Here is a 26,219-nt window from a genome sequence, read left to right as displayed (position 1 = left end):
CTACTTATTATTTAAACCACCAAAAGCTTAAAACAATATTATGTAAGTTATCTAACTTTTTTTACGCAATTTGCATTTAATAACAAATATGTCGACACCATCATTTAGCTAAAATTACAAATTTTGAAATTTTTATGAATTTTTTTTCTTAAAGGCAAGCTAAGCTTAAGTGTTCCTTCATTGTTTAGTTTACCCTATAAGATGTTGAGAAATTTGCGATGTTGTGAGAGATGTTTAAAAATGTTGACTACGTATTTTTATTAATATTTATAAAATATATATTCAAGAAATTGATAAATATATTATTCCAAATCTATGCATACGTATGTATATTATTGAAATTGTATCAGTTATTGAAAAAAAAAAATAATAATAATCACAATCTGGTGTATTCTATCAGAATCACGCTTTTTTAAAACTAGACATTAGTTGAATAAAGTGTTTTTTATTCAAAATTCTTTACTATATTGCAAATAAATTATTAAATGACTAAAAAAGAAACATCGTATTTTATAGTGTGAAAGAAATAAAAATATTAGCAAACGATTATTAGCGAAAAAAATATGAATGAAATTTTACGCTACGCGCGCGAAGTCGAGTTCCTCCCAAGTTTATCACATTTTAATATTAATCGCCCCAATTAGTTATTTCTTTATTGTCGCCAAATTATTTTTTTAAAAATAATTAATTTTAATTTTTCTCAGCTTCTAATAAATAAAAACAGTTGAAACTTTAGATTTTTCAATTGAAAAATATGTAGATTAATATGGTATAAAAAAATTCATATCTTATAATTCAATATTTTTTCATCCTAACTTTAATTAAATAATAAAAAATAATAAATAATTATTAAAAATTATTTTTTGCATGAAATTATCTTTGGGTAAATGAGTTTTATGAGTGGGTGCAATTTTTTTTGAATTGCTTCATTAGTTTCGAAAATATGACTGAAAACGCAAAAAGCGAAATTAACATTAAGGGGTACGAACTTTGAATCGCTCTCCTGACCAAACTATGGGGACCACATTTCCCAGATTGCGGCTACCCCCTATATTTTGAAGATAAGAAATCCAAATATGTAAAAAAAAATGCATGTTTATTCAGAGAAAGTACGTTTTTGTGTCTGATTTCGTAACTTAATTAACAGTTAGCACTAATTAATTAGCATATTTGAGGTCACCCCCAGGAACCATTAAGATTGACACTTAGTTCGTGAAAATCCGATCATTAGAACGAAAGTTATTCAGGGTGATTCGTTTTTTTTTTTTGCGGACTGTACAATCCATACCAGTTTCCTGTAGCAAATAAAAATCATAAATTTTTGAAAACCCAGGTAAGAAAGGACTCTTGAAATTTTACGTATGCAATCAATTTCACTGGGATAAAATGCAAATTATAATAAATACTTGGTAGCCACAAAAGCTTAAAAGAAAATCTAACTTTTCGAAGACTTAAATTTCTGTTCTGTGGTCATCTTGAAGACAAAATGTGTAATCTGATATTTTATGTGCACCTGGAAAGTCATGATTTTTACTATTTTTTTAAAAAAAAAATCCTGGATTTAGGTCTCTGAAAAATCTAGTTTTTAAAATGGAATCCCCCCCCCCCCCCATTTCATCCTGTTCAAAATATTTGAATTCCTAACAAATCACCACAGTCATATTTTATTGGAATCCAAAATGATTTTATCAAGTTCTTTAAAAAAATGAAAGAAAAAACATTTCTAGAGCGAATTATATTTTAAACTTCTGTGATTTAAGAATTTTTATTATTTATTTTTAATTTTATCAATTTAAAATTCTAGTTGAAGCAAACCAGTAATTGGCGAATTTTTTTTAAATTCCGAAATGAGAACAGAAAAAATGGGATTATTCCTTTCCTTTCTGATGAACAAGAAAAGTATCTTTAGAATTCTGTAGAAAAAAAATTATTTGCTTTTATATTTTTTTCAGCTATTTTATTGTTTCAACTCTTGCTTTACTTTGTTTTTAAAATTTAAAATCTATAAATATGCAGAGTATAACAGTTCTGGTTATACCTATCATTTCAATTAATGTTATAAATGCTTTTTTAAATTTATTGTTGCGTTATTGTCGGAGGAAATAGTAACTTTTTTAAGTCATGAATTTGAAATATAGCAGATACCCTGTAAATAAGAGCAAGCATTTTGTTATGAAAATTTTTATACAAGCCAATTATGATCAAATAATGACTAGTTATTTATCTTTTCTAAGTTAATAGGCAATATATAAATTGAATAACATTTAAAGAATAAGGAAAAAAATTTTAAATTTATCAAAAAATTTTATTTAACATTTACATTTGAATATTACAATGGGTATGAAATTAACAACACAAAGAATGCCTTGAAGAAATGATTAAAATGAGAATCTTATTTATGAAGCTGTTGGTTCTAAATCTGTAGCAAGAGTTTCAGGTTCTTCATCATTGTATATGTTTTCAGCCTGTGAAGAGAAAGATTAATAAGAAACAATTGTGGCCAAATAAGGTCTAACAATGTGATAAGTTTTAGATTCAAAATTAGCAAAATAATACTATGGGAAAATAAACATGTTTATTGGAAGAAAAAAAAAAAGCTTTCAATCATGGTTTATAAAAGTTGTTTCTCCAAGTTGATTTATCTGAATTCAGTTCAATAGCCGTTTGAGTGCGAAGCGCTATCTCGCTTCGCTTGTTATGTGCCAAAAATGCAGAGAAGAGCAACAGCGTTTCTCTTATTTTGTACCGAAAATGTAATGAGTGAGAATAAAAACATATTTTTGTTGGTAAAAATTATTTGTTACATAATAATTAGTGTTAATTATAACCATTTCTACTGTTATCCAAAAAAATTACTACACATTTCATTCCGCACTATTAGCATACATATAAGAAAACTTTTCAGCACTCAAACGGTTAAGTTTTTAAGTTAACTTGGTAAGTCTAATTCCCTAGTTTCTTACAATGTAGAAGTGTGTCAAATCTAAAATATTTTTTGCTTTTTTATGTTAATTAAGTAGGAAATTTGGTTAAATTTTCTAAATATTTTGTAATCAAATCTAATACGCTCAGTTCATACATGCTTTCTTTAATGATGGTAAAAAAATGGGCTTTCATATAAAAAGTAAAAAATAGTATTTTTTTAATGCTACATGATTTAAAAAAAAACAAAGTTATCTATTATTCTTACCATTTGCCAAACTTGCATGATGTTATCTTCAGAAACGGAGCAAATAACCCAAGGTTCATTAGGATTCCATGAAAAATCAGATATTTTTGCAGTGTGTCCTCCATGTATGAACTAAAAAGGAGAAAAATTTCATTGCAATAATATGCACTTTATTCAATAACAATTCATTTGTTAAATCCATGCAACTAGTAAGCATTTTATTTGTTGCATTCAACTTAGAAAGAGCCATTGCTCATATTTTGTGAAAAATTAGAAAATGCGGCTTGCTAAATTGTTAAACAATGAATTTTATTTCTCAAAACTTTTAGAGATCTTTAACTTAATCTAAATTTACACAGCTAGGGAGAAGAAAAACAATCCTCTTAACCTACCAGCATGCACGTCTGCACAAATTTGGTTTATAAATTAGTATATCATTGCTGAGAGGCCTAAAGGTAATTTCTAACCTCCTTTGAACCCTTCCCCAAAACATAGAATGTGCCAACAGGAAGCCATTCGGCGATTTTTATTGTTGATCGAGGTTTTGTGCTACGTGGTTGTTTGTTTTGCAAAATTTACGACATGCGCATGGTCCAATGAAATGAAATTCGAAAAATATTTCTTGTTAAAGTTTAAATAATTGCATGTATAAAATTGAATCTATAATTTTTATATTGGTTTTCATGGGGGAAAAATTATACTATCAGTCAGGGGATTTCCCCTCGCTTTCTTTGAGAATTGTCCGAAAAAGAAAGAAACATTAGCATTTGAGATTGATAGCAATTGGATTGAAGATAATGATTATATAAAAAATTATACCTATTAATAATTATTTCAAAAAAATTGCTATTTGGCTAAATCCCTATCATATTAAATTTTTAAAAATTTTTTGACTATTTAATAAAAAAATATTAAGTCATTTTTATGACAAATTATCTTCAGATAAACAAATTTTTATAATAGTGTCTAAAAAATTTTCAATTCACTTAAAAAATTCCAGAGATATGACGAAATACGCAAAAAGTAAAATTAGCTTTAAGGGGTCCAGACTTTAGATCTCTTTCCTGTCCAAACCATAGGGACTAAACTATCTGTTGAAAAAAAAAATTTATAATTCAGAAAAATTATGTTTTTGTGTCTGATTTCATAACAAAAATATCACCAAAACTAAAGTAATCGTTGATTAAATAAGTATTTTCTGCGCCTATTAACTTTAACTCTTGAACAATTAAGATAAGTCCTATTATGGGAAAATCTGATCATTAAATCAAGTTTTTCAGTGTTATTTTTTTGTGGACTGTACAGCAAAATATACATGTGACGCTTAAGTCCTTATCACAGCAATATACATGCATACTTAGTTTTTCTGCACACAATCGTAAAAGCAATATTACCAAAAGTTCAGGGGGTCCATCCTCAGCATCTTCTGGAGTTTGTTCTTCACCAATTTTACTCAGATCCCATACGTGCAGCCTTCTATCAGTACCACTTGAAGCTAAGATTGTTTCATTATGAGGAGACCATTGCACTTGGAAAATTTCATCTTTATGCGACTCAAATGAATGCAATTTCAGCTTCAGATTTCGAAGATCCCATAATGCAACTGTCTAAAATGAGACAATAAAGAATAACTAATGTAAAAAATGCACACACACAGTAAAACTTAAACTATTTGAAGCTTAAGTAAATTCAGAAAAATCAACATTTTCAGATAAATAAGATTCATGTACATAACTGTCATTTTCCATAGATCAAGTTTAACCATAGCAAACCATAATCATAGTAAGATAAAAACAGTTAAGTTGTTAAATTTTGTATTTATTCTTGACAAATAAACATGCATATTAACATTAAGTCATTAGAGAAAGATTAATATTATTGGTTATACTTAGAATTACATTCATCTAAAGTAATTATCATATTAAGTAATATAAATAATTTCGCTCCAAATGAAATTACATTAAAGGACTTCCCACTATCACCGCAATCGTCAATTTTCGTTGTAAAGCAATAGTCGAGTTGAGTTGCAAGAAATCAGATGATTGTAGGCTCGACCGCTAATGATGTAATTGCTAATCCTAATCTTTAGGCTAAAGTCGCAATAGGATGCATACAACTAAGCATTGACTTTCTTCTACCTTGCATAAATCATGATTACGTTATCTGCTTCATATCCCCCCTTCCACTGCATACTTTTTTTTATCCTGGATACTTTACAATAAATATCAAAAAAGTATCTGCAAAATTGGAGAATCACCACCAATGTACCAGCGCACATCTATATTATCTATGACTACAATATTCACATCATTTTCTTCATAGGTGCTTGATTACTAACAAGATATATTAACAATCTAGCTAACTAAATAAAACAACAGAACACACAATTAAACTATGCTGACGAGAAGGCAGCAACTTTCTTCTCACAAAATTATGACATTCAAGTAAGCTCCTTCCCTCCAATCTCTTATTAGCATATGAAGGCAAAGAGCTACGTTTTGCTTCAAACAATCAGATGAAAATTACCTGCAACTTCCCACAGGTCCTCTATATTTCGCAGATCTCTGTGAATCAGCAGAAAAATCATATGCCTGATGATATTAAGAAGAAAAATTTTCTAATAAATGATTTAAGTATATAGATCAGAAAAGTTACCTTGTCAGCTGATCCAGTAGCTAGAATGAATTCACTATATGGATTGAAGGAAAGACAATTAACTTCAGCAGTATGAGCATCAACGGTGTGACTCGGCTTGCTTGTATTGTTGGAGCGTGTATCCCAACTAAAAATATTTTTTAAATTTAGAATGAATGTGTTGAATTTGTGCCAAATGCATCAAATAGCAACGAAAACAATTTTAACTGATTATTTCAATGCAAAATCTATAGATCATCATACAAAATTAAATATGTCGATATCCAGCAATTTTGCTTTAAAAATTGAGTTAATTTTTAGTTTCATAACATTGAAGTTAGAAAAACATTCAGATTCTAATTACAATTTTAGACAGTAGTTTTCAAATTACAAGATAAATAAAAATTGCAATAAAAGACAAACAAACCAATATTGTATCTTAAGTGCAAGATCAAACTGCTACAAAAAGCTTTGTCGATAAATTAGAACTTCGCCAACAAATTACGCTCGAGTATAAGCTAGCCATTTATTAACAGCTACAACTAACTATTGCCAATTGCAGAGATCTTCCCAATAGTTTACAAAACTGGGAGGTAACATCAATCGGTTGGCAAAGTGTTGAGTAACAGTAAATTATACAAGATTAAGAACAGTATTTTTTAAATTATAATAACTTTAATGGACTAGAAGTCGAACTTTGAAAACTAATTTTGTAAATTCAATGAAAAATTACATCAAATTAGCTAGTTCTTTTAACTTTTTTTAAACAAAATATAAATAAGTAATAAAATTAAGCATGCGCAATCTTTGATGTAACATGATGACTTTGCAAAATTGACAAAAGTTGGGAATCTTCAACTAATGTTTAGTTATAGAGTAAATTGCTTGATAAAAAATAAACAAAAATTTACACGCAAAAAAAAAAAAAAAAAAACTTGTGATATATAAATGAAACACTAAAATTATTTGTAACTTATTAATTCTTATAAAACATTTGATTAATAATGAGTAAATAATTTTCTTACAAGATTTTTATTAAATCAGGAGTGATTTTCATTATCATATTTGATTTTTCAAATGCAATTTTCACTTTTTTGTTGATCATAAAAAATTTATTTGCTGTATTGATTAAGTACAATTTTTAAATATAAAACTAAAAAAGTGCATGCAATGCTAATATACAGTTACTATGATCTATGGATAAAACAAATAAATACATAGATATTTCTAGTCACCTAGAGGCAATAAGACTTCATAATGGGAGAAAACTAAAAATAGTTGTGAAATGACAATTTTGTACTGAGATAAATTGCTGACAAAACATAGTGTCAATTATATTATTTAAAAAAATAATAAATTATTCAGAATAAATACAAGGAAAAATCAAACCAATGACAAAGTACTTGCACATAAATACTTTGAATGTCTTCTTAGTAATTATAATTAGATATAAACATTACATAACTTACATCATCAATTTTTGATCATCAGCAACAGATCCAAATAAACTCTCATGTAACAAATGCCAGGCTACATCCTAAGTTCAATAAAAAATAGTTATAATAAATTCATAAACATAAATTTAAAAACATAGAAAACAATATGCTAAAAAAATTCATAAAAACATAAACTAAATTATAAATATGAAATAAAATTACAAACAATCTTATTACAGTAGTTGATTACTAATTAGTGTAACATGAGAGTGATATAACCAAATCCAGCAATTGAACCATAACTAGCAAAACACGGGAAATAATCTTGATAGTGTGGGGATGCATATAAATATAATCTACATTTATACATAAACATCAGCAATACACACATTAATAAATATTACATTTTAAATTCAATTTAAAATATCTTTCTGAATTCGTTGATAAACCTTATGCTAAAAATAAAACTGCACAGATTAACTGAAAAATAGTGGTTTTTGCTATTATAATGTATTTTTCTCTTATTTAGAAATCTTGAAGCCCATAATAAACAGCTGCTTACTACAACAAACTGCAATATCTCTAAAAGGCTGAACTGTTTTACTGTCCATAAAAGTTAAATTGCGAATGATTTCTACTTTAGTGAATAAAGAAATGTATTGGTATTTTAATGGCATAGCAACTTTATGTCAAATCAAACATTAGTTGGATAAGAGAATCTAATGATAAAAGTTTCAATAAATGAAAACAAGTCAAATTTTAAAAGATTTATAACTTAAGTATAAGTTTCACAGTTTAAAAGTTTGTAACAAAATTATAAAAACATCACTAAACACAGCATAAAAATCAGATAATTAATAAATACTTTAAATATTTGGCTAATTAACTGAAATAAGCTCAGCATAATATGAAACTTAATTTAACGCCTTTCTTTAATATATACAGTGAAACCTCACGTTACAGACACTCATATAAAATGGACACCTCTCACAACAGAAGTATTTTTAATTCCCCGTGAATCTTTTATGATTACCATTATGCACCTTCTGATCTATGTGGACACTCATTCATGCCCCGAAATACTAGTATTAATCTGTTCAAACCGGACACCAATTTTTCAAAATTTGAAGAAAAATAAATAAATAAAATAAACAATTTACTTTTAATTCAAAATTAAAGAATGTACATTTTTTTACATTATCCATAACTAAAAATATTAATCTATTTCACTACTAAAGAATCAATCTCTCTTCTGTCACCCTCTTTTCCTTACATTTGCAAAGAAAGAGAAAATATCATGCAAGTGAAATATGTAGGGTAGCAGTATCTTTTTATCTAGACAACACACCAAAAGAAACTCCACAAGCTGAAATGACACCTTAAATTCCTCTCCTCCCCTGAAAATTCCTTTCTTTCAATTACACTCCTGTATTTAACACAGCTAGGTTTAATAAAAAAAAGAAAAATCTAGTCATTGAAGTGTTCATATAAATCAAAGATCTATTCAGACACTTGACAGATGATTGATTGTGAATATTACAACTCCTTATAGAGTTACATGTATGTATTGCTGCTTTCCTTTTTTCACTGCATCACAGAAGGTTTTATCATGTTTCTTATTGATGGGGAGGTGCTAGGAGCATAAACCTAAAAATTGAAACTGATTGATGAAGTGACGTAAAAGCGTCTATTCAGTATCATACGACTGATTTGAATATTTTTGTAAATAGGAAAAATATTCTCATTTATCTGTAGCTACATCGAAAATTTTGTATATATAAAGTAACTTATTAATTTTTTCTATTAGTATTGAAAAAACTATTTTTTTCAAATTTAAATTAAACATCAATGTAAATAGCAATTATAGATTATTTAATTATTTCTATATCAGTGCAATAATTCCAAAAACAATTTATGGGGTTAAGCTTTATTAGGGTATCCTTCCCGTAAATGGATAACTCTTGTAGGGGGGACAATTTTTTAGGTCCCAAGAATGTCCGTCTAACCGAGATTTCACTGTTAATTCATAAATATATATGAGAGAAGAATCTACAAACATTTTACATTTCAGAAAGTAATCAATTATAATTTACCTCTACAACTGCAGTATGACCAGTGAATATTGTTTTGGCATCAACTACTTTATTATCTCTTGGAGTAGCATTGATATCCCATAAACATATTGTCTAAAAATAATTCAAGAAAACCTATGTCAGTCATTACATGCATTCAACAATAAAACAAATTAAAAGCCATGTGTCAATAAAATGTTAAAATGCAATATTTACAAACTTTACACCAACAAAAAAGTGATCCGTAAAGCTGTTTTAATTTTCCATTCCTTGATTTTTTTTTTCAATAGCAAGCAAGAAAGTTTAATTATTTAACTATGATGATTTCACATCAGCAACAGCATTTACTTAGCAAGCAGACCTGCGGAATCAGTAGCCCAACTTTTCTAAGAGCTCAACAAAGATTTATACTATAGTAAGATTTTCACCAAATTGAGTAATATTTAAAAAGATTAATATGCATTATTTTAAACCAAATATTAATTTCAAATCATGTCAACTTTTACGTACGGTTCAGAAAATAACATTATAGCAGTTAAAAATAAATTTATAGGACCGTTAAGTTTTAAAATTCTTTAAGTGATTTTAATAATTAAGTTGATAATATCAGAGAAGTCCCTAAACAAACAAGAAGCAAATTAGCGTGTCACTTCTATGCAATAAAATCATTATATTTTTCTCCTTATATTAGGAGTTTTACAGATGAAAAAAATGCAGCTATTGGTCAGCTGTTCATTTCAATTTATAACCTTCAGTCTCAGCTTCATGTATTGTTGCAACCCTTTGATCCAATTTGTCAAAATGTTCTCTTTTTTTTTTTTGCCTATACACTATTTTTTTTTTTTTTATCTAAAACACATTAACAAAAAAAATTAATAAATAAAAAAAGCACGCAGAAATTCCTTTTTCTGTGAACAGGACTGCGGAATATCCTAATTTCACATTTATAGGGGTGATTGTGAGCCCAACTCAAAAATCCTGAAACTTTAGGAAAATCATGAATGACGCATTTAAAAAAATTTATGTCTTCATAACTTTAAATCATTGATATTTTCAAAACATGTAACTCTTATGAAATTATATGCAGCATATTTTAAATGAAAAGTACTTACAAGTTTACTTTTATCTCTAATCATATTTATTGTTCTACCAGATAAAAATATTTACAAATGAAAGAGATGGCAAGTATAAATTCTAGTTCTAGTATTTTTAAATAAAATATACAAGAATTTCTATACATAAATGTAATTGATGATTTCTTGAAACTTCTGGATCTTGGATTTCTGGAGCACAATCGTCTCTGCATTTAAGAGATACCAGACAAAAACTATTTTCCTTGTTGGATAAAAAATGAGTAAGTCGGTTTGGAAGCCGAATATTTTACAATAGAAAACTGAATGAAAAAAACTATTAATCATAGTGCCAAAGTTACCACTTGGAATAACATTGGAAGAATTTCACACCACAGTAAGAGAAGAGATATTTTCTATAACCCATCTACACACATATCCACAAGATAATAAAAATATATAATCTGTTTCAATTTAACAGTTTTGTATAACAGGTATTCATTGTAAAATATTGACAAAAATATAATATGATACCTACATGATCATCAGATGCACTAAGCAAATGTCCATTCAAATTAGGATTCCATGAGAGTCCATAGCTAAATTAGAACAAAATGAATAAAATATGAAATAATATCTATAGATAAATAAGCAAGCAAAAGAAAATATACATTCTACATTTAGCCTTTTAAGAAATTTAACCTTTCAACATTTTAAATTGTTTTAAAATAATTATTAATTGAAAATTTCAAGTACATAAACAGGTCATTTATTTCTTAAAAAAACATGTTTGCCATAAACTTAAGTTTGTTCTTAAAGAAATAAGAGGTACAAATAAAACAGAATAAAAAATAGGTTTTAAGTAAGAAAATCTTATTATGTTTCCTTGTTTGGATTTTTAAAAAAAAATCAAATTTTGAGAAATATATATAAGATTTGTTTATTTAATTTCTAACATTTTTACTTTCAATACAAGATGTTTCAAATGTTGTCGTCATAGGCCATTAAGGCAAATGATGCGATTGCTCGTTTTCTAGTAGTGCCATATATGGAAGTGCCACACTCGCTTATAGGACGTAGGACCCACTCATACATCCAAAGATCGTAATTTTGACCTGAAGAACAATCAATCTCCAATTCAGTACCACCAGAGGTATAATTCGTAAAGGGAACATGGAGAACTTTGTGACCCGACAGATTTAACACGCACCAGTCACAGTAGACTTATGCCGGCTGGATTGGAACTCTGTGTCTGCCAACCAGGCTATTCTGGCCCATATGTTAAAATTTCTGATCTTAGTGAATTTAAAATTTTTTAAAGCAGGACATAATGTATATATGATTTATTTTTTAAAGAACAACATAGCATAATGAAATTAAAAGGTACCAGGATTGAAATAAATAAAAAGGATCGAAGAACAAAAAAGTAAAAATAAGCACTCACCCCTCTTTCTGATGGCCACGTAAACGAAGATCTGGACTACAATCTCCACTAGGGTCTGTAAAATAAGAGCATAAATATTAGATAAAAATTAATAATTGAATTAAATTTTAATCATTTAACAAAAGAAATAAAAAAAATAAGACTTCAGTGATTTTGTTTCAAGTTTAATGAAATAATTAAGGAAGAGTTATAAGAGAAAAAAAAATTTAGTTATAAGGTAAGCCTTCCACTCTTCTTTTAACCCCTTAACGGCTCGTTAATTTTCAAAACGTATTTGATTAGTGCTGATATCTATAAAATAAACTAACTATCATGAGAAATAAAATGTTTTCCAGGTAAAAGAAATGAATTAGTTTTATTCTTATTCGAGCGTTACTACCGAACACTCTAGCCCGGAAATATCACAGAAGCGAGAAATAGAGGGCGAAACCTCACTCGTCATTTTCAAGGGAGCGAGAAGGAAGGTAACCGACTTTTTACAAGAAAAAACAGAAAAATTTAGTTATAACAAGATTTTTTCATAAATAGTTTCAAACGATTTAGAACTATATTAAAAATATACTTGGTAGCTTGATTACTCTTTAAAGATATATGACCCATAAATGTTAAGCATCTATTACATGTTCAAGATTGATACTTTTTATGAGATTGATATTTTCCCATTTTCCACAGTATCATTTAAAATTATAGATGCTTCATAGTACAAGATAGTATAAAATTTATAGAGGTAGGTACTTAATTAAATCACTTATTTAAGTCACACTAGAACCACACAATAGGCTATTGGCGGCGGTCTGGGAAACATCCCCCGAGGATGATATGAAGACATGCCGTCACGGCTGCAGAGGTGATGGGATGGCTTCCCTGTTTTGGTAGTTTGATGACCTGTGCACAAAATCTAGCACTTCACGGTAGAACAGTTTAAATGGGACCTAAAAGGGTGGTGTGTTTTTTTACCGATCTGACCCGATCAGGTCCTACCCAACCAACCATAGTTCATATATTAAATTCTGATAAGTGGAACTAACCTGGTTTAGACGGGTGTTTGGTGTAATCGAAAATCAGAACATCACTGGATGGTGTTTTAGTAGCAATGATGCAAGGATTCTGTGGCATAAATCTTGCCCGGTTCACTTCACCTTCATGATTTATTTTGATTTCAATTTCTATTTTACCACTAACAGATCCAAAACCACCAAATTCTAAAAGAAAGCAAATAAAGAATATAAATACACAGATTTTTGCACTATCAGTCCAGTTACAAAAACAGAGAGACATATTTTGCAAAACAAACCTCCTTTTTCACTATCATAATGAGAAGCATCAAACTGGGCATCTTCACTTGGAAGTTGAACACTAGCAATCAGCAGGTGATTCTGTTCATCCGAACTAATTGAAATAATTCAATAAAATTAATAGATAATTTTGATCTTAATATTTAAAAAATTTCTTTGTTACAACTGTATATTCTGCATTATATTGTATTCTGTAAACACTAACAGAAAATAAAAAATTTAACAAATAATATCTGATTGGGCTTTATTTCAATTTAAAAGGTGCAACTAAAAATACAATTGGTATAGTGCTAAATAGAGCTGTAACAGACAGTGCAATTAAGACACTGAATTTTTTTTTTTTTTTTTTTTTTAAGCCGTGGAGTTTTATCCACAATGATAGGCTGAAAAACCAAACTTTATTGTTTTGAGTATTAAAAAATAATTACCTAATAAATTATTTTTAATTTTTTACTAATAATTAATTTTCTGGCGTCATATAATGCATGTTTTACTGCATCTATAATATTCAATTAAGCAATAAAATTTACCTAGTGCAATATACTTACGTATGAGTTCCAAGAATTAATCTGTGAATTGAGTAATCTTTACCTTCAGGTCTGAAAACAAAATTATTTTTTACTAACAGAACATACGACAAATAAAGCTTAATAAGTTTTAAAAAAGTAAACAATCAAAATGCAAAATAAAATAATTATTTTCATGCAATTTGAACAATTTGCATTTTATATTTTTCTGGGGTAGAAAACAGAAAAAATAAGAATAAGAGAAGCAAATTAATTTGTTTTAATTTAATACTTTATTGTATTCTGTACAGTCTTGATTTATGCAGTTAATTATAAGGTTATCAAATATTTAATAATACAAAATAAAAAAAATAGGCATGGTACAATAAAAAATTAGATTCATATTGAGGTTTAAATGAATAGAATCAAATAATTGAAGTTGAAATACCAAATGCATTCTTCAGGGATGAGATTAGCCAAAAGGCAAAAAAGCTGAATTTCCACGATTGTAAATTTTACGCAAGCGCAACCCTTTAATAATAAATTCCAGACAGTTTAAGGTAATAAATAATGTGTTGACATACAATTGTGTACTAATCTATTATTATATAAATGATTACATTGATACTTAACATTTAGTGAAAATAAAAATTACCAATTGAATACCCTTTTTAAGTGATAGCTTTTGTTTGCTACATCTTTTATGTTTGCTATATTTAGTCGTTAGTCCATCTTCAAACAACTTGTGACAAATCCTATTTTTTCTTCTTTGCAAGCACAGAATGTAAGTTTTGAATATATTCCCTTCCAGTTTCTCTGATGTTGTAACACTTACATATACTAATAATCGTTGTTGGAAAAACAGTCACCTTTATAGTAACTAATTAAAAAATAATAATTTACTTCTTACAAGAATGGATTTTGAAATCACATGAATATGAAACTATGTAGATATACGATTTTGAAAATGAGAAAATACAAACTGGGATATAGAATTCTTAAAACGCATAAATACAAATCACGATTCATAATTTTTAGATAGCGTAAAAACGAATCATGATGCATATTTTTTAGACTGCATAAATAAGAATCATGAATTTTTAGAATGCGTGAACGCGAATCCCAATGCCTTATTTTAAAATCACGTATAAATACGAAAATCAATGTTTGATATTATAAACCCCATGAGCAAATCAAGACATTCAATTTTAAACTTGCGTGAATACGAATCGCTACATAGGCTTTTAAAAAGGCGTAAATACGAATCACAATATCGGAGTATAAAATCTCGTAAATAAGAATCGCAACGTACAATATTCAAATCGGGTGAATAAGAATCGCAACACGCAAATATGAAAAGCTATGTTTGATATTAAAATCGTGTGAATAAGATCGAGATGTTCGCAGATTCCAGGCTTGGGACCTCTAAAAGGCTTGTCAGAAGCAGCGTAGTTTGAGCTACAAAAATTGGATCTATCTGGAGGGCGGGTAAAAAATTCAGAAAATCTTATCTGCTGCGAGTAAAAGGGGAGAAAATAGCTAAAATAAGTAAAAATGAGAAAGGATTGGTAACTATGTAGTTTGAATTTTCTGTTTCTCTTTATAAATTGGTAAATTTTCTGAAAAAGCGGAATACTTATTAAAAAAAAGTGAAATTTTTAGAAAAATCTGAATTTTTGATAAAAAAAAGCTGAAATTCAAGAGATAAAAGTGAAAAAAACGGAAATCTGCTAAAAAGCGGAAAAATCTCATCCCTGATTCTTAACGATTTTGAAGCATAATCAAAATTTTCCACTTTTTTAGGTACATATGAAACAAACGAAAATATTCTCAGTAACCACAAAACATTATTTGGGAGAGAATTTACTTACTTAGAATATCGAAATCTAAGAGTATCTCATAATTTTTATTACTCTACCATTAAAAATTGCTGCTTTCTTTTTTTATTACTAAAAATGAAAAGAAAAAAAAACATTCCCGTACAAGCCCATAAGCAGAATATTTTCAAATGTTCTGCAACAGGGCTTATCAATTATACAAATGTTATGCAAGCATTTCACGGCGAAAAAAAAGTCTTACTTTACGTTAAAATACTATATTTTCATTTATTAAAATGCAGGATCATACACAGATACGCTACATTATTTTTAAACCAAAGCAAACATTCTTGATTTGTTACTTTTTGAAATATCATTTAAAAAAAACTTGACTATCTGTATCTTCAATAAGGGACAGCCTTTTCGCAGGAAAACGCTGTCACTTATTCAAGATACAATAATTGTTCTGCAGGACTTCGTTTGTTCTGCGACGTGCGTCACAGTTTTAGGCACTTTCTGCTTCTGGGCGTACAAGTATTAACAACACATTATACAAATATTTTTTTTAAAAATAAAACTCACTTAGTAACATCGGGAAGCCACTGAGCAGTCAAACTAGGCCATTCAAGGGCATGTGTCATAACCAGATCATAAAGGAAAGGTGTATTTTTCTTCCATATTTTATACTCCTCATTAATCACTCTCTCTTCAACTAAAAAAAATAAAAAAAACATTAAGTGTTACTATATAAATATACACAAGTATTTTTTCATTATATGTAATCAAACACATGTATTAATAAATAAGGTAAAAATTATTAAACAGCATATTACATTAATTTCCGAAAGATGCAATTTTTGTTGAGCAGCATGAAATATTTCAACATGAGAATTAAAAATTGCTACGTCTTGGCAACTTCAAAACAACTGCCAACAAGAAACTAAAAAAACATTACAGAAGGAGACCAACTCGAAGGGTATAAGGGATATTTTCATATTGTGATCTGTTGCGCCAACTACAACTAGTAAGGCACCAAATGAATTTCAAATTTGCAAATTTTATAAGAAATCATGCAGAGGTTTTCGCTGGGTTGGTTGCAAGATAAATCATTCTGTGATGTTTACGTTTTTCTTTTGGTTTCTCATGAAGCCTGGAAATTGGTGATTATATTGCTACCAATCATGATATGCAATTCTTCCCAGGATATAACTTGCAGCTACATGCTCTTTTTAAAAAAAATATCATGCAAGTTTAAAAGCCATTTGGCACCTTGATGGTTGTAGTTGGCCCAACAGATCAGAATGTAGAAACATTCATTTTGAATTCAAATAATTCATTCATAATATTGAAAGATTAGTCAAGTAAGGAAATTAACTGGAATGAATAGTATATATATTTGTGGTGCTCTATCACATAACTGAATGAATATGTACTTAAGATATAAATTGGAAGGCTATTACAATCTAATTAATGATTTGATATCAAACTATACTTACAATAAATAAGTACTTAAAACAACTTACTAACAAGTTATAATATTTACTCAGCATTTTTTCGCATCATGACACCACACAATTATTATTAAGATAGAAACTCTGGTGATACACAACAGGTCAAGATTGACCAATAAGCAAATAACAAAAAAAATTCTAAATAAAATATTACACACACCAAACCAAATATTATATGGACATTTGTTTTTAGTTTACGGTGATAAGGTCCTGACAAAATCTTAACTAAGAACTGTGGCAAAAATAATTTCATAGCAATGAAAACAGAGTTTAACCCTAAGTTTTTTAAATAAATATGTACTAGTAATCAAACATAAAACAGAACATGTTATGCAAAATTCAAAAACTATGAGCTAAAATATAAATATTTCATTCATTACCGGCGTCTTTGTCAGTCATTTTAATTAATAATTTTCTTTAAATTTAAAACTTCAACGCAACAAACATTAGCGTTTTTTAAAAGATTTAACCAATACAAAACTTTGGCGCTTTGTAGAGGGCGTTAAATTCGCGCTTTAATTTTTTTTTTTTTTTTCGCTCACTTGTGAAATATTTATAAATTCTGAAGTCATTTATATTGATAAACTACATTTTCATTAAATTTTTAAATGAAATAAAATTTTGAAACACTTAACTTTTCATTAAAGTCATCATGCGCAATTGATTACGAAAAAAATAATTGTAATCGCTGACGTCATTTTTTTCTCTTTCAAACATGGCAGGTTTTGATGTCAAAAGTGTGTTTTCCTCTGAAGTCTTATGACTCATTACGATTTCTGTGCACCTAATTATCGTGATTTTCGGTTTATCAGTGTTGACATTTCAGGTATTTTCTTACTAACTGTACGGAGAGAGTACCGAGAACTCTTCTTTGATTTTAATGATTATAAGACTCTTACGGATGAAATCTAAAGTCATATATTTAATATTTACAATCGTAAAATATTTTTAAAATGTTTATATATATAATGGGTTTTTCTGTGCTCTGTTTTGCAAATTAATAAAACGTATGATTTTAGAAATTATTAATATTTGAGACCAAAGCTGGGCGATTACTGATGTTTTCTTCATAAACATAAAAAAAACATTATCAAGACTTGAAATTAATTTGTAATGTTTGATTTTATCATTGTGGTACATAAATATTAGATCTCGTTTACATTGCTAGAAAAATAATTAAGTACGTACCATCGAACTTTAAATAACAAAAATATGTCAAATTACACTTTTTTTACACACTAAATCATAAAATATCATGGTACATACATATGGGGAATAAATTGATGATAAAAATATTATTTGTTAGCATTCTGTGTTGCCCTATATTCTGATTAATCCTAAATATGCTCTTTAAATGATAGGAATTTGTAATATAAAATAATGAGGAAAACTTATTATTAAAACATTCTTGCCAAGGAAGAAGAAAACATTTATCATTGAACATTAATTTTTTGTTTTAAAAGCAATTAAAATCTATTTCTAAACAGTCTTAAAATCAATGTTTTTTTTTTTTTTTCTTCTTTTGCATAAGATGAAATAGTTACATTTTTAGGTAGAAAAAAACAAGCCATATAAGAACCAAGCTGTGGGAATTAGCAGAGAAAGTATTTAAAACAGGTGCAAATATTGAAATATACCCTATTTTGGATGTAATTGCTCTGAAAAAACGTTTGCTGAAAATAAAACTATGAGTAATATCTAAATTTATTTAATTAACTATAAAACTAAATTATTTTTTTCTTCATAGAATTTAAATAGTGGAATTATAAGGGAATGTTTCTTTCATATAAAATGGTAAAACAAATTTTTAAAATTGCCAAAGGAAAAGTCAGAATTTAATTTAAAAAAAAAAATTTTTGATATTGATGTATAAAATTTTAAATACAAGAACAAAAAGAAATGACATGAAAAATTATGTGTGTATCATTTCAGATGTTAAGACTACAATATACTTAATTTAAAATGTAATATTGAATTTTAAGGAAATGTTAAATCTATGTAAAAAAAAACTATTGTTAAAGTACATTAATGGAATTTAAATTTTTTTCCTACATATATAGAGTATGATTTAATAATCAATATGATCTTAAGCTGTCATCATTTGCTCTAGGTTCCCCTTATCAATCTGTGTTTGATTTTTTTTCATAGTTAGAAATGAATTTTACAAATTCAAAAGTTACTTTTAAGAATCGTGAATGAATTTTTAAAATTGTTTACTATTTAGTGAGTAAATGTACCCAAAAAGCTAAGGAAACTAAACAAAAAATTAAATCTTTGAATATAGATTAGGGATCTCACACAAAAAGCAACTAAGCGTAATTTCCAGCAGTGGTGGATATATATTGTGCCATTTTAGTGATTCCACTAGACTTTGGAAACTACAGGTCTATAGAACCCAGTATTTCTGAATTTCTGTGTCCATTTTTGTTTAAAACCAGTCTCTATTCAAAATAACATAAATCTCTGCTTTAAAGATCTACATAAAATAAATATTTTATGATGAGAAAAAAAGATGTGACTTGTAATTAATTTAACAATAGTAATTCAAACGAAAAATTAAAGCCCAAATTTCTATAATAATTCAACTCAAAATTATATTAATTTTAATCTTAATCTGCTCTTAATATCGAAGAAAATTTTTTTTTTTTCAATATTAAGTTTAATTTTGCATGCATATTCACCTACAATTTTATACTGTTATTATTATTTGCAATAGAGAATTATGTGTCCCAGGGATGCTTCATATCTTTTCCGTGCCCCCCTTATGATTTTTGACATTTTTTAATAACTATAACGCGTAATCGTAGTCGCTGGTTGTAACTTGCTTTTTTGTCCCATTTAAATCAGAATCTTTTGAAAGCAAACATTCTTTTTTTTTTCATTTGTTTATTTTTATAAAGATTCAAATCAAAAACAATAATTGTTGTTTGTAATTTCATAGAAATTTAACTTGTTTATGCTAAATTCTATGTAATAATATACTGACTTCTATTCATGTTAGAACCCTGCTTATATTGTATAAAAATTTCCTTAATTTAAATGTTATCTTTTGCCTTCATATATTCAGGGCCGGATTAACTTATAGGCACACTAGGCACGTGCCTAGGGCCTACGAAAAACTTGGGAGAAAAAAATTTGTTGACAAAAATAATTTAGCTTTAAGAACAACAAGTGTATTTTGCACAAAGTTATGAAGATACAAATAAAAATATAATATTTTTCGGTAATAAATTATTTTGCATAATCTTATGATCTAATATATTACTTTTTTGCGATTTTTGGATTCAACGAAATCTTGTATTATGCTGTCGAATTCCAAACTACGCTAAATGTCGTATTCAATAGACATAAGTGCGAGCGATGCCAAACGATCTTGATTCATTGTTGAACGCAAATAGTTTTTTATCAATTTTAATCTGGAGAAAGATCTTTTTCCTTCTGCATTTGATCCAAGAATCGACAAATATATTCTTAATGCAATGTGTGAACGTTAGGAAAAGTATTCACTAGTTTATCTTTAACATAGTTATCGATCGAACTAATCATAATGGTATTATCGATATCATCTGCAATATCGGCAGTATGTCGGTATTGCAGATGAAGTTCGATAAACAAATTTGTAAATTAAAATCCATATTAATAAAAATGTAAAAAAAAATATGCAAGGAAATTTTAGCATATATTTTGAAAAGATTGGAAGGAGGGGGGGCTATGCCTAGGGCCCACGAAGGGTATAATCCGGCTCTGTGCCTAGGGCCTACAAAAGGTATAATCCGGCTCTGCATATATTATATCCTCTTGATATTCTAACTTTCTATATATAACATATATTATAATAATTAACTTTCTCATTTTTACTTTTTTAGAGATTTATGGAAAATAGAAATTTTATTTTTACAAGTAAAAGATGACTGATGTTTGTAAGTATGAATTGATAGACAATTTATTTGTAGTATGCATTTTGTAATATCTATAAATGTTTTTCAAAAACAAATTATATGTCGACGAAATTAGTTTTTAATGATATTTTTTACTTAACCAATCAGATGATTTTACCATACAAGTAAATGCTGAGGGTACTAAATTTATCATATTTGTTTTTAAAAATAACATTTGAATATTTAAAGTATGCTAACCAAGATATGTTGTTGCAAAGCCCTGTTGCAGAATTTTTCCGAGCTATCTGCAACAAAACTCTCAAGAACTAATATCTTTCTGCAAGATACTTTTAATAATAACAAATATATATGTTGCTAATTTAAAATAACAAAAGCGCTGTGTTTACAGCAACAAAAAAAAAAACTAATTTTTTTAAACTGAATATGTAATAATTTTTTATTCTAATACTATGGGTGAAATTTTTCCATTTTGTTGGGGGGGGGGGAGTAATGTAAAAATAATTTTTTCCCTCGCATTTTGTAAATAATCATCATGATAAAAAAATAATTGATCATGAAATCTGTAGAAAATTGCTGAAAAAAATATTGATGACGAAATCACTTGAATCTGATTCCTCAAATGCGTGTTTCGTTTCGAGATTAGGTTAATATAATAAAAAATATTTGATTTAAAAGCTATGGAGAAATCAATAGCAATAACTGCCAAATATTCGATAGAATTATTGCCTTAAAAAGTACCTAATGAAAACATTTTAGATTATTGGAAATGTTTTTAGATTCAATAATTTTTATATTAATGAACAAAACATATTTTCATACAATGCTGAGACATATAAAGAATTTTTTATTTAAAATTTTTTATCCCTACTTATATTATAGGTAATTTTTAACCTGTTCCTGTGATACATCACTTAATACAGATAACTAGCAACCTAAGAAAATAAAAAAATTTCTCAAGGCAACTTAAAATTTCATCAAGTTAATTTGCAATTTAGCTTTTAAAATCAGTTACAATGTTTCCATACCTCGATAAACGAAATAAAAGTATTTTCAGCAGATCAGAATACATCAGCAGATTCTGAGTTTTCGAAAATTTAGCTGACACTTAAAAAAGCATCTTAAGTCACTGCTTAGTCAAAATATACCAGGTCTGACGAGGTACTCTCATTTATTTACTTTTTTTCAAGAAGTTAAAACACTTCTTTACAATATTTAAGGAAAATGAATTTAATTTTTTAGATAGATGAGAAGGTAAACAAAATTAAAAATTTAATATACTTAATTACAGAACACATTAGTAATAGACAAGCTATCAAAGAAAAATTTTAAATGAAAATAATCAATTATAAATCAAATAAGTAGATTTTTTATAGAATTTTTTTATTAAACAATTAGAATTTTTTAAATAAACAATTCTATTAATAAGTCATAAACATTTTAAAAAGATAGACAATTTATTAATTTACATTGCTGACAATTTTAGTTACAATAACAAGATATTATAATAATTATTTTTATCCAACTTTTATCTGGGGTAGGACATTCTATTACAGGTTTCCAGCCAACGTTAGATTTTATAATTACTTCTTAGTAGGTAATTACTCAAATGACGATTCGAATTTTCCATATTGTTTGGCACGTATCGGGATATTTAAAAGCCACCTGAAAATCTATATCAATAATTGCCGAAAATACAATCGAAACATTACATTGATTTACGATACTATCGGCGTAAATTGAGATCGTCCAAAAGTGACTATCTAAATGCATGATTCAAATATGTGTAAATTTCCTTAAAAAAGGAAAGTAATTAATTTTTATAAAACTTTTTAAAAGAAAAATCTCTCTGCAAGAACTCTAACGTTCTGCAACAATGTTGCTGTGTCGCTGCGATTCTGCTTCGGGGTTGCAAAGTATCTAGGAGATTGATACCAAGTTGAGCTTTGTATTAAAATAGTTCACAAGTTACTATCAACTTGTTAGCCAACATTAGTCTAACTTTATATTTAAGTAAACATTTTAAAATAATGTTGATGCTGTGAGTGCATTTTTAAAATGGGTTTATTGGAAATCCTCCAATTGCACCAACTTATAAGATGATATATATGGTTTTGATTATTTTAAAAATTTGATAGAACAACTTTTTTTATGTTAGTAATTTTCTTTTAAGGCAAATACTCTTGTTTTATTGATTATTACCCCAATGATGTATACATATAGTGTTTTTGTTTACTCTCATTGGGTCAAATAAGCCAAAACACTTAGAGGAAGCGGAAAAAATCAGCTATTAAGCATTCCCTGGGATGCGTATTTTTCTGAAGCATAAAAAATAATAGCGATTAGGAAAAATCGTTGTTGAACTCTAAGTATACAAATAAAGAAATTTTTTTTCTTCTTTTTGTTAGTAAGTAGCTAAGCAAGAAGATTAAGTATAATTCTCAATAGCATACAACTTGTTGCTTGATCCACATATGTTTGATTAAGCCTAATTAATAGCTTTGATAGTTCAAATATAATTCTTTTCTTGTTTTGAAATTTTTTATTTTGTCAATCGTTAGATAGAATAATTATGAATGCGAATATTAATAGAATGATAAAGAGGTAGTGAATTTTTTTTTAAAATAAGAATCTGTTTTTATTAAAAAGGACCCGTAGATTCTAATGTTTAGCGGAATCACTGAACATATATGCAATGTAATGATTTGATTTTACATGACTGAAAATAAGTTGTTTTTTTTCTCGTTAATGTTTAATTTTGCTATTATATTTCTACAAGAAAAGTCATTATTTATAAGTTAAAAACTGTACATTTACATTTTATTTTGTATTTTCAAATAGATATTAAAACTAAATTGTACGTGACTAAACTGTTATGCTCTATTCAACTAAATCTGCTTTAGTTCGCCATGAATAATTTGTAATTGTAATATCGCCTCTTCAAACATTTGGCAAAAAAGAAAAACAAAACATTAAAGTGTTATAAAGCTGAAAATAACTTAGATCATTGAATTAATCAATAAAAGTATATATTATATTAGTATTAACCATAAACATAATAAAATTTAGTTATAATAATTTATTGTTTATCATCCGTTTAAAAAACAAAATTATATTCCAAATTATTCTCTGTACAACAAATCAAAAAGAATGATTAGGATTCAATGGAGAACCCATTGTATTTGTAACTGCCTGGTATAGGAAGCGCATTCTTTGCAAAACATGTAGTTTTATATAACTGTGTAGTGTCTTAAGAAGTCTCACTAAGTTTTTTTCCTTTTTTTTTTTTTAGCTTGTTCAAATATCCTGGAAAACAGGAATGCAGGAAACGTGACTCATATTTTAGCAGCACTTCCTCCTCCCCCAACAAAAAGTCATCGAACAGGATCTCTGCCGACTGCTGTTGTGAAACAAAGTAGCATTGCTTTAGAAAGTGAAATATCACCTAGTCATCAACCGCCTTCTCAAGTAAGCTTTACTTTAATTTCATTTTGTATTAACACCTCTAAATGTGTGTGTAATCAGCGTAAGTAACAAAAATTCTAAATTTAGTTTTTTATGTGTTTGTCATTTTTGTATGTAAGCTACCTGTTGTGTAAAAAAAAAACTTTTTTTCAAAATACATTTTGTTTTATCTTTTTAACCCTTTGCTTACGGTGTTCCATGTTGTACCATCACCTGTGGTCCACATGTTGTACCAGCCGTAACCAAAAGGTTAAAATGATATTTTAATGTTCATAGCATTAGCAATAGAAAGAAAATAGTGATCAAGACCTCTTTTTTTTTAAATTTACCATGAAACACTTAAGTTGTTTTTTTTTTTTTTTGTCAATTGCACTGTAGTATTTTTAGTTACAAAATCTGACAATAAATTTTTATTTCTGTGATGAAACATACATTTTTTTAGACAATGTAGATGTTTGATATTTAAATTATGAGAGTAACAGCCAGAAAAAATATGGTCTAAATAAAGTTAAGAAAATAGTAAAAAATTTGGATCCTCTAATTTCCTTTTTTGTGTACTTAATTTTGTGTAAATTATTGAAGCGAAGTAAAAGACTTTTGAACATTTTTATTAACATTATTTATCGCAGATAAATTCTCTTGAAAATTTTATGATTTCTTAATTGAATGAAGGCATATCTTATTTCTTTTTTATAATAATATTAGCTTAATATACTTTGTCTCATAATGAACTGATTCCTGTAGATAGATGATGTTGACACTGTTCCTAAAAATCACTGAAATTAAGCATCACTGGCTGCGGTCAGTGAGAGGGTGGGTGACCAGTTTGATAAGCCTGAAAAAAATTTTGACGGCATGTCTTTGGATCATGTTAGCCCATTGTGCCCATAGATCGTCGCCAATAGCCCATTTTGCATCTCCAGTGCGATATAAATAATGAGCTACTACTACTAATATGCTTTTTTTTTCATTTCTACATCCTCCCCTATTCAAATTTTATAAATAAAAGTCAATTTTATCCTGTTAGTTAGAATTTAGCTGCATTTCTTTTCAATTAAGTAGAATGTCTTGTCTAACAATGCCCTATTTTTTTGTCGTAAGTTTCACTTTTAATTTTCTAATATCTTTTAATTCTTCAGTAAAAATAAATTTTTTTTTGTGAAAAATGTAACTCTGTTCTCTATTTATTAATTTTTTTTCAGTGGTTAGAGATTTATCAACGAATTCATGTTTGATTTATCTGTTGAGTTAGTTGATATTTATTTTATTATATAGTCCTATGTAGCATCAATATTACAGTGTACTTTCATTAGTATGTTTATCTAAATTTATTTTCTACATGACTTTTTTTTTCAGCCCACATCTCTCATCATTGCTCCGTCTTCTAAAATTAGTGATTCTCCTTGTTCTTCACCTACTGATCCGGTTACTATTTCGCCCCGAAGCTCAATTTCTTTGTCTACAGATAAAAGTTGGTCTTTTTTCCAAAAAGGTTTGTATTTGCTGTGTAAAGTATGTTAAGTATAGAAATATTTTTAATTTATGTAGAGACAATCAAAAAGTTAAACCAATACTAGTAGATTTCATTGACTAGTCAAAATTTGTAGTAAAGTTAACATTCATGTAGTTTTTTTCTATGTTTATTTTAATATTGTTGGGTTTGTTTTAAAGATGGAGCTGCAGGATGGACTAACTTTGAAGAGCATCATCATTTATTGGGTGCAGATGAAGATAATAGTGAAAGGCATTCAAGTGATGACGATGCTGATGTCTGGTCCATTACTGATGAGCAGCGAGAATATTACTTTAATCAATTTAAATCCATGCAATCTGACTTAAAGAAAAAAATATCTGGTAAATAATTTTGTTAAAGCTTATAACTAAATCAGTTTCAGTATTTTATT

At 27.7% G+C, this 26,219-nt stretch overlaps 2 protein-coding genes across 3 annotated transcripts in view; one reads left to right on the top strand and one right to left on the bottom strand.

Moving 5' to 3' along the window:
* Nucleotides 1-2,284: 2,284 nt before the first annotated feature.
* On the bottom strand, nucleotides 2,285-17,701 carry Caf1-55 (chromatin assembly factor 1 p55 subunit). The gene is made up of 13 exons (XM_087153082.1): nucleotides 17,335-17,701; nucleotides 16,026-16,155; nucleotides 13,669-13,719; nucleotides 13,120-13,214; nucleotides 12,854-13,027; nucleotides 11,826-11,880; nucleotides 10,920-10,980; nucleotides 9,333-9,425; nucleotides 7,273-7,340; nucleotides 5,825-5,951; nucleotides 4,564-4,776; nucleotides 3,191-3,301; nucleotides 2,285-2,465 (listed from the first exon to the last, which is right to left on the bottom strand). Exons 1-13 carry the CDS (start codon nucleotides 17,351-17,353, stop codon nucleotides 2,397-2,399), a joined length of 1,266 nt encoding a protein of 421 aa, XP_087009208.1. The 5' UTR covers nucleotides 17,354-17,701; the 3' UTR covers nucleotides 2,285-2,396.
* Nucleotides 17,642-26,219, top strand: part of Reps (RALBP1 associated Eps domain containing) — a 31,939-nt gene continuing 23,361 nt past the window's right edge. For both annotated transcript variants that reach the window (XM_043055557.3, XM_043055548.3), the window contains exons 1-5: nucleotides 17,642-17,780; nucleotides 20,821-20,874; nucleotides 24,143-24,318; nucleotides 25,672-25,807; nucleotides 25,987-26,169. In XM_043055557.3, coding sequence (XP_042911491.2) covers nucleotides 20,862-20,874; nucleotides 24,143-24,318; nucleotides 25,672-25,807; nucleotides 25,987-26,169 — 508 coding nt within the window. In that variant the 5' untranslated portion in view covers nucleotides 17,642-17,780; nucleotides 20,821-20,861. The remainder of the gene's footprint in view (nucleotides 17,781-20,820; nucleotides 20,875-24,142; nucleotides 24,319-25,671; nucleotides 25,808-25,986; nucleotides 26,170-26,219) is intronic.

Source organism: Parasteatoda tepidariorum, chromosome 10 (genome assembly GCF_982258835.1).
Source record: "Parasteatoda tepidariorum strain Cologne lab strain chromosome 10, Ptep-v5.0, whole genome shotgun sequence".
NCBI lineage: Eukaryota > Metazoa > Arthropoda > Arachnida > Araneae > Theridiidae > Parasteatoda > Parasteatoda tepidariorum.
Note: the sequence above shows the minus strand (reverse complement) of the source record. Positions and strands in the feature narration are given on the sequence as shown.